This window comes from Gobius niger (genome assembly GCF_951799975.1).
Source record: "Gobius niger genome assembly, chromosome: 4".
NCBI classification, from domain to species: Eukaryota; Metazoa; Chordata; class Actinopteri; order Gobiiformes; family Gobiidae; genus Gobius; species Gobius niger.
The window spans coordinates 9,051,381-9,061,012 of record NC_136855.1 but is presented as its reverse complement, the minus strand read 5'-3'; the positions used below and the strand labels follow the sequence as shown (position 1 = coordinate 9,061,012).

Here is a 9,632-nt window from a genome sequence, read left to right as displayed (position 1 = left end):
GAGCTAACAGCTAGCTCGGAACGATTCATATAAAACAAGCAGCATATTATGCACTAACAACATCAATTTAACAGCCAACTAATGTAGCCTAACTTGTGTCGCTCCTTTCTAACAGTAAATCGATCATAGTATCAGATTGATGGATATGGAATTTTTAAAAATGTCTTCCGGGGGAGCATGCTCTCGGACCCCCCAATAGGGGTAATATCCTTCTCACCCTTTTCACCCCGACACGTTTTCATGCCTGGTTTTGTAACTTTTAGAACTTTGCTATATTGTCATTCGTATCTGGATGGCGAAATATTGTGATGCAGGTTAAAAAAAAAGTGCTTATGCCATGTCTTTCTAACTTTCACTTGTAATGTAGTCATATTCTTACAGCAGTGAAGTAGCTATTTTAGGAAGACAAGTTCTGTATTTCTGTATGTAGAACATCAATGACATAGAAAGCACTTCTCATTGGTGTATGTAAAAAAAAAACATTTTTAATCATGTCAAAACTTGATTTGCCAGATTTCTGCCCCCTGGTGGTCATCATGGCATCTACTCTCGCCTTCGAGGACTACTCTCTGTACAGTAATCTCAGCGACGATCAACTCCTGCAGCTGGCCATAGAGCGCAGTCTGGACGAAGTCCACCAAATGGACGCCCCACTCCCTCAAGTCTCTCAAGAAAGACCACCACCCCCCCAAGTCAGACCACCCCAGACCGCCCGAAACCAGAGCGCGGCTGTTGCCACGGAGAACCCCAACTCCCATAATCCTCCAGGGCCTGCTCTCTACAGCTCACCCAACCCGCCCAATGCCAAACCACCAGACCCGTAAGAACTGCAAAACTAACACTAAAGTAATAACTAAGCATGAGGAGGCTGCGTTTCTGTTACATGCAAAATTTTACAGAAAATGTATGTGTATGTATTCTGGAGTTCTATTTCGCCACTTGAGGTTAGTATTGTAGCAATGTCATTTTTTGTACATTGCTCTGGACATGTTGCTGCAGTGGCACAAATGCACAGGACAGGTTTTTCCTTGTAGACAAACACATTTTAGCTCAAAACTGAAATCACTGAAACCATGATCATATTGTCAAGCTTAAGTCAGAAGTCGTAATGTTTCTATATGTTTTTTCTCCAGTAAGACGTTTGACGGGACGATCAGCCGCTTCATGACCGGATCAGGGAAGAGGATGGTGGCCTACAGGAAGATGGACGAGACGCTGGTGTATGTCGGGCCAGAACCGGACGAGTGAGTACCTCTTAGGAGCCGAAACACTTGCAGTTTGTCACATTGCTTTTTTTAGATGTTTGACTGTGTCCTTCCCAGGGAAGAGGAGGCCATATTCCAGGCCATACGTGTGGGTGACGCTGCTCGAGTGAAGGCCTTGGCTCTCGCTCCAGGGACTAACCTGATGCTGCCCAGTAAACCGGGCTGGTTGCCCATCCACCAGGCCGCGTGGTTCGGACAGCAGGCGTGTCTCCGGGCCCTCATCTCAGGTGACTACAAGCATCACCCCAAATCACTGATGCAAATTTGTGACACTGCAATGAAACGCGGAAGACTCTCACAGCCAGGCTAAATGAGCATGGCCCAAAAATGCCTTTTCTTTTCTATTTTTCTTCTTCTTGTTGTCTTTCTATTATTATGTGAGCCTGATGTCTCCATAGTCCAGCCCGGGATGGTGAACAAGCGCACAGACCGCGGGGAGACTGCGCTACATGTCGCGGTGTCCAAGGACAATTTGGACTGTGCCGTAATCCTGCTGGACAACGGAGCTGATCCAGACACATCAAACAACGACAAAGAGACGCCTCTGTACAAAGGTAAGGCTGAGATTTCAGAATGTTTGTAATTGTTATGAATCACATCACAGACCCTAAACAAACAATAAATAAAGCTCCTCTTGTGCCCCTGCCCTGTGTCCCTCAGCCTGTGAGCACAATAACGCCGCCCTCGTGGCCATGCTGCTGAACTACAAGGCCGCGGTGAACCTTCACTGTAACCATGGCTGGACGGCTCTGCATGAAGCTGTGGTCACGAACAATGTGGAGATCTGTGAGATGCTGCTCAAAGCCGGAGCCAAAATCAACGCAACCAACATTTATGGCATCACACCGCTGTTCACGGCAGCTCAATACGGCAGCATCGACACTCTGCGCTTCCTCATCCAACACGGTCAGTAACAGATGCCCGGCAAGTTACATAGAGATCAAATATTCAACCAGAGATAATCAATTTAGATCAGACGGGATTTATACAACCGAGACAGACAATGGACGATATAAGAAGGACTATATCAATATTATTGACCATGTAATAAGGGAGAAAACTTGTGCTTTAGTGGTTGGTCTAGATGCAGAAAAGGCCTTCAATTTTGGATTTCATGGAAGGTTTATAAATGTGATCCAATCTTTGTATTCAAAAACAGTGGCACAGATAAAGGTTAATGGTCATCTCTCTGACTCTTTCACGTTGGAAAGAGAAAGCAGGCAGGGTTGCCCAATTTCACCATTTCTATTTGCATTATTTATAGAACCCATCCAGCCATCCATTTTCTTCCACTTTTCCGTTTCCGGGTTGTACCAGTCCCTTATGGCTCCTCCTGCCGGTGGTGGGTCCACAGAAGGAATTTATAGAACCTCTTGGACATTTATTAAGACAAAGCCCCCAAATTAAAGGAATTACAATGGTAGGAACTAAACACAAGGTGGCAATGTTTGCAAATGATGTGCTAGTTTACCTGGAGGAACCAGAGAGATCATTCAATGGCCTAATCAATCAATCAATAGTTTTGTATAGCCCAATATCACAACAGGAGTTGCCTCACAGGGCTGCACAGAACATTAAGGCAATAAAAAAAGAGCAATACATATAAAAACAAAAAGTTCAGGCGAATGAAGTATCCAGGCAAACATAATGTTCAAAAAGCATCGGCAGCAGGTGGCGACGAGTGGCATGGGTGTCCCCTGTCCTTAGACTCTCCAGCACAGCGAGGAAAAACTCAAAACCCACGGGGAAAACTGAGAAACCTCGGGGAGAACCACAGAAGGAGAGATCCACTCCCATGGACGGACAAGCTATAGACCCAGGGCCGAAGGGAGTCCCTGAGCAGACGGGCCAAGATCACAGACCCTCCAGTCCTCAGTGTCCAATTCCAGTATGCAGAGTTCCTCCGTTCAGCCGGGCTAATGACTCTACTAAAAGAATTTGGGGATTAATCAGGCTGACGTTTAATTAAGAGTTTTTGTTGAGAAATGCTTCAATTTAATCTGAGGTTGCTAGGGAATCCAAGTTATTTTTATTGGGAGAATATTTTTTTAATTCTTTGCTCCTGTGTATTCACGTACAGGAGGGGACATCAACACTCAGGCGGCGGACGGGAACACAGCGCTGATGGAAGCTACTAAGAACCGTAAAGAGCAGGTGGTTGAGCTGCTGCTGTCACAGAATGCAGATGCCAACAGGACGGGGCGGCGTGGGCTGCTGCCGCTGCACATCGCCGCCCAGAACGGCAACGAGATGTACGGCTGACAATAGCTTGAGAATAGCCTTTCTAACTTATTTACACTACCCGACCACACATCAGTCACCACCTCGGTTTGCTGCAGTTATTCAGGTCCAGGTTAAGCAACATTATGAGCCCAAAGAATGAGCTCAGCCGCTGAGCTGAATATCCTGAATGACCAGGTTATTCCATCAGTGGATTTCTTCTTCCCTGATGAAAGGGGCACATTCCAAGATGACAAATCCAGGATTCACCGGGCTCACGTTGGGAAACAGTAGTGACATAATTTTTTACACATGGATTAGCTGACACAGAATCCAGATCTTAACCTCCTTGAGAATCTTTGGGATGTGCTGGAGAAGGCTTTGCGCGGTGGTCACGCTCTCCTATCAACATCAATACAAGATCTTGAGACACTTATTGAAACAATGCCACAGCGAATGCGTGCTCTAATCAAAGCTCAAGATGGTGCAACTAAATATTAGAGCGTGTGCCATGTTATTTTGAAGCAGCTTTTTTTTGGTTGGGCAGTTAATAAAGTAAAGCTGCCCATTTATCAACTTAACATGAATGATCGGTTTGTGTCTCTCCACAGAATCGTGTCGATGCTGATCCCAAAGACCAGTAAGGCGAGAGTGCGTCGCTGCGGCATCAGCCCTCTGCACATGGCGGCCGAGAGGAACCAAGACAACGTGCTGGAGATGCTCCTCGACGCAGGGTCTGAACACAAACACTTGACCAGACTAATCCTGCCATGATTGTACTGCCTTTAATAAACCACTGCTGCATACACTGCCTCATTATGTTTTCCAGGTTTGACCCAAACGCGATGCTGAGTGAGGAGCGCAGCAGCCTGTACGAGGACCGGCGCCGCACCTCTCTGTACTTCAGCGTGGCCAACGTGAACCTGGACGCAGTTCGGCTGCTATTGTCCCACGGAGCGGCTACAAACCTGGACACGCTGCCGCCCCTGATGGTGGCCTCTCGTCAGGGCGCGATAAAGACGGTCACCCTCCTCTTGGAGCACGGGGCCGACGTGAACGTGTCTGTGCCCACCCTGAGCACCTCATTCCCCCCCCTGCTCATGTTCGCGGCCCGGGACCCTCCGCTGCTCAAGCTGCTGCTGGACAACGGGCTGAAGGCTGAGCCGTGTTTCAACTGCCCCCTCGGGGACAAGACGCACCCCCCGCTTACCGGCCAGTCAGAGGACAAGACGCGCACGCTGGAGGTACACACGAGCCCAGGATTCCACACATTTTTTTTACACACATTCTCACTCTCACTCTCGCTGGTTTCTTCTTGTCAGCCACCGCAGACAAGCACACTTAGCCACTGCTCGAGCCTTTTCCCATCCATAGTTGTTTTCTCCGAGGTGCAAACACTCACACAGCCAACCCGTTATTATTATATTATAATTATTTTGTGATTTGGTTTCTGTATATATATATAAATAAAACAAGACTTATACTCATTATTTTTCTTGATATAAGTCTATTTGACCTTGATCTCAGTGGGTAAGTAAAATGATGTGCCAGTGGAGAAATCATCATAGGGCCCGATCTTTCACCTGGCGCAAAAGCGTTGGTTTAGACGAGGCTTATAACTTGCGTGCACACACATGCTGCATCAGAGGGCGTCGCTTAGTAAAAAGAGGCCGACTAAGGCGTGGTGTGAGTGCTCAGCCTCATCATCTCTTCCTGTACATCATGCCTGAATGTACTTCATCCCTCTTCAGCACTCACAGGACAAACTACACTCTGTATTTATCTCAATGTGAGTTGAACACACAAGAGAACACGCCGATGGTCCCACTCTGGCGCTGAACTCTCCTCGCGGCCGAAACATGATCAACACCAGTAGATTAAATATATATTTCTCTGCAATTGCACTACATTGAAACAGTACAAAAAACAAGTATTAGCACTTCAACAAATTAATTTAGATCAATAAGTAGGCCTTCTGGAACCAGGGATGAAGGTTGACAGGTTGAATCAAGCCTTTGACCGACAGATAACACCACAATAGGTAGTCCTCATTCTGAACAGGGATTTTTCTTGCAGCGATCACTTTCCTTATCCTTTCATCATTGCTTCAAGGCACATTGGTACATAATTGGTACATCAGCATGCCAGCCACTCTATCACTGACCAGAAACATCAACAACCAAACAATGAAACAAGCTTCTTTATCTTTGAAATCCGTGTTTGTGATTTGATTGACAGTTCTGCGAGATGGTGTCCTCCCCGACGGTGAGCTGCTGGGTCGGGCCGATCGTGGACCTCCTATTGGACTACGTGGGTCATGTGACTCTGTGCTCCCGCCTCCTGGAGCACTTGGACAGTTATTCAGACTGGAGCCGCATCAAGGACAAAGCAGGTGACCATCACAGCACTTAAGAATGCAGCCGTTTTAGCCTGAGGAACAATGTTCACAGTCATGGAGGCCGACAGTGCTCCCGGTGCCGATTTCAAACAGGAGCTGGGATTAAGGGAAAAAAATAAGCACGAAAGAGAGTTTACACCAGTGTCATGTAGCGCCATGACCCGCCATCACCCCAATGTTACAAGTCACTCAAAACCTTAGGCCTCTGTCACACAAACCATGTCAACCCCAGAATGTCTTCAGTTGTCTCTCAAGATTTTCCAACAGTGTGAAAGATGGCAGTGATGAAGAACATAATCAAAAACAGCTCTCAGAGAAGTTGTGGATGTTATTTGCAGAAGACAAGGGATTAACTCGCACCTTTCCTCATAGTCCATACAGGACTATATTATTATCAGCCTGCTTATCCGCGGTCGGGTAGGGGCATCAGGGGTCTTTATTGTCATCGTCTGAAGGTATATTTACAAGCTATTTGCGCAACATGAAACATAAGCTAGTCATTAAACCCCAAAAGTCTATGAGGGCAAGCAAAAAAAAAATCTATTTGGGTAAAGAACAATCAAGATAAAGTAAAATTAGCTAAACTTTGAACAAAATACGAATAAAGTCCTTTCCTTCCTTTCTTTAAAAAACAAAACAAACAACACGCATGCAAGTAAACTTTGTAAAGTCACCACTATATAAGTTGAAAACATTTACCATTGTACAGATGCAAAAACCAGGAGTGGCCACTCAAATTGAGTATGATGACCGTGACATCAACTGCGTTCTGAGGTGGACAAACACAAGCAAACAGGAAGCAAATCAACCAATCAGCGAAGGGCGGACGTGTGTCTTTGTTGCGGTGTTATTAGCGATTCTGTACTAATATTCGAACAGGAATATACATCACAAACCTCACCTCCTGTCATATTTGGTCATTTATCGTCGATTGGAAAAACTCGTCGGCTTTCACGTCCGCCATCCGTGAATCATTATTGAATGGCACTTCCGCTGAGTCCCAAGAGTTACGCTGCTCGCAAACAGCATGTTATGGCAAATAAACAAATCTGATTCATTTGAGTTTGGTTCGAGCAGATACTGAAAATAAAACTCGACTCTCGATACCAATTTTGATACCACGGCAAAAAAAAAAAATCCACTTTTTAATGTGTATACTATATTTGCTGTAGGAAACTCTTGTCTTTGTACTTCTGCACTGTATTATCTACATTGCAGAACAAACACTAAACAATATAATAATTTATTCAGATTTACCATTTTCTCTCTAACTGTTTTGCATTTTCAGCAGTGATACTGACAGTCAAATGCTTATACTGTACTTGGTGGTTTAACCTACTCATTAATGAGGTCCCGATATCAGAAACCGATACTACTTGACGTGCGGCCGGCGCTCCTATGGTACGCAGCTCTCAGCTGAAGAGAGAAAATAGCAACAAACTGGAGAATTCTTTAGTGCAAATACAATATTCCACATAGAGCTGACTTTATTACAGACGACACTTCCTAAATCAGAGTCTGTGCTGGATTTAACCAGAGCTAAATGTTGTTAGTGCTGCAGCGTCTGCAGTGTTTACAACATACAGGCTAAAGCTGCTAACTAGCGGCTAACAATTCTGGCGATTCTTTTGCCGTTTTATGCCCAGGGGCTTATTCATTTTGAAAAACTAACTCAGTAACTAAAAAGTCCTCAGAAAATCCAAATTAAAGAGATCCAGCATGTCCATATAGGGCGGAAATGAGCTGCAGCAGAACAATCAAAATGCTGTTGGCTACTCGCTAAGTTGCTACAAACACACGAGGAAATCTACAATGAAGTAAAGGAGAAAAGAGACCATTTAGCTGCAGTAAATAACCGACTCTATACTATTGTTAAAAATAAAAATACATAAATAAATAAAGCACTGACATTGAGGAGCTTTTGGACACGAGCTGTTCTGTACAATAAAACAGTGCAATAAAAATAAAAATGATTGAGTAAAAGTAAAAGTATGATAAGTAAATTAACTAACTACCAACCAATCTGCTGTGAAAAAGTCAGGATGTTGAAGATAATGCCTTGTACTCATATCAGTATTTGGTATCAGCAAGTACTTAAATCAAAGTACTCTTACTTGTATCGGTTTCAGAAAAAGTGGTATCGGTGCATCCCTCGCTCAAATAAATATCTAGCTTCAATACCACTTTTAGTATCGATTTAGTTTAGAAGAATCCATTTTTTAATATAGTATTGTGTACATAACTTCACCCACGCATAGACCCAAGTCTATTATATCATTTTATCAATTGATGGAGCCAAACACCAGGGCTATTCCGCCTTTATCCCTGGACTAAATGCCTTTTCTCTCACCTCTCCCAGCTCCTCCTCGGCCGCTCCTGCACCTCTGCAGGCTCAGGATCCTCTCTCTGGTCAGCAAACAGCGGCTGAAGCGTCTGCCGCTGCCTCCCGCTCTGATGCGCTTTGTCCAGCACCAGCTGCCCCCCGAGGACCCCGATCCAGAGGGCCTGGAGTACCCCGAGTACCACCAGTTCTCTCACCAGCTCTGCATTTAAAAGCTGAAGGAAACCAGGAGAGGTGCAGCATTTTTACATTTAGGTCGACATTTTCATTCTCAAGTGAGACACTGGAGGTCAAGAAATTGACAGTTTCTTTGCATTTTGAGGCGAAGAAACTGTAAACAATTTTTAGCATCTTTAACCATCTTATGGATTAAACATTTGTGACATCAAAGGTTTAATGCTCAACTGGGCTACAGAGAGAGTAAAAGAAAATGTATTTTGTAATGCACATTTTTTGTCTCTAGTTTTTATACTTTTTGTACGAAGCTCAATATACAGTAGTTGGGTCATCTATGCCAATTCCGTGTCAGTGGAAAGCGGAGGTTTGTTTCTCATTGGACTTGTCATCTACAGAGGGTGAATGAACAGATTAGCCCCCATGCCCCTCTCAAAAATAGGGACAAAATGTTTTAGATCTAAAAATCCAAATCTCGAAGTTGTCTTTACCATGATTTTGCCCATAATGACATGCAATATGTGCATTCTGCAACTTCTTGGATTGAGAAATACATTTTTTATGTCAGATTTCTATTTTTAAAATTCAAAATGGCAGCTGTCAGCCATATTGAAAAATGAGCAATTACCACAACTATTCAAGCAATCACAAGCAATCATAAGCTTTCACTTCACCTTTGGTTTGAAGGACCTTTTACTTACAGATACTTCATTGATATGCCCTTTATTTGACTGTTAAAGACAGTCAGGCATCCTTAAAACTTGTTTACGATAAATTCTAGATGTGAATAGTTTGGGGGTTTTGAACTTTTTTCCGGATAGTATTTTCCGAATACTTGATCCATTATGTCATAGGTGTCAAACTCTGGCCCGCGGGCCAAATTTGGCCCGCAATGTAATTATATTTGGCCCGCGAGGCTATACCAAATGACTACTCGAGCTGGCCCACCGGTATTATACATTTTTTTTCAGATTTTGCATATCTGGACTATTAAGTTATATATTGTATAGTAATAAGTGTTGCTTGTTCCATATTCAATGTTAAAGCAAATCTTGTTTGGGTCCATATTAAAAGGTTCATTTGTTCAATGGTGGCCCGCGACTTTGTTCAAGTTTTACATTTTGGCCCACTGTGTATTTGAGTTTGACACCCCTGCATTATATCATCATGAAACTGTCCCTGAATGCATCATACTGTATGCACGAGCACAAAAAACAATCTGTCTATATGATGA

At 44.0% G+C, this 9,632-nt stretch overlaps 1 protein-coding gene across 1 annotated transcript; it reads left to right on the top strand.

The window, feature by feature from the left end:
- Positions 1–536: 536 nt before the first annotated feature.
- On the top strand, positions 537–8,509 carry LOC306962401 (ankyrin repeat and SOCS box protein 2-like; the record flags this gene model as incomplete). Its single annotated transcript, XM_079555521.1, has 10 exons — positions 537–820; positions 1,134–1,244; positions 1,323–1,492; positions 1,664–1,819; positions 1,926–2,171; positions 3,346–3,517; positions 4,097–4,219; positions 4,315–4,729; positions 5,724–5,877; positions 8,243–8,509. 10 exons carry the CDS (start codon positions 537–539, stop codon positions 8,434–8,436), a joined length of 2,025 nt encoding a protein of 674 aa, XP_079411647.1. The 3' UTR covers positions 8,437–8,509.
- Between the last annotated feature and the right edge of the window lie 1,123 nt (positions 8,510–9,632).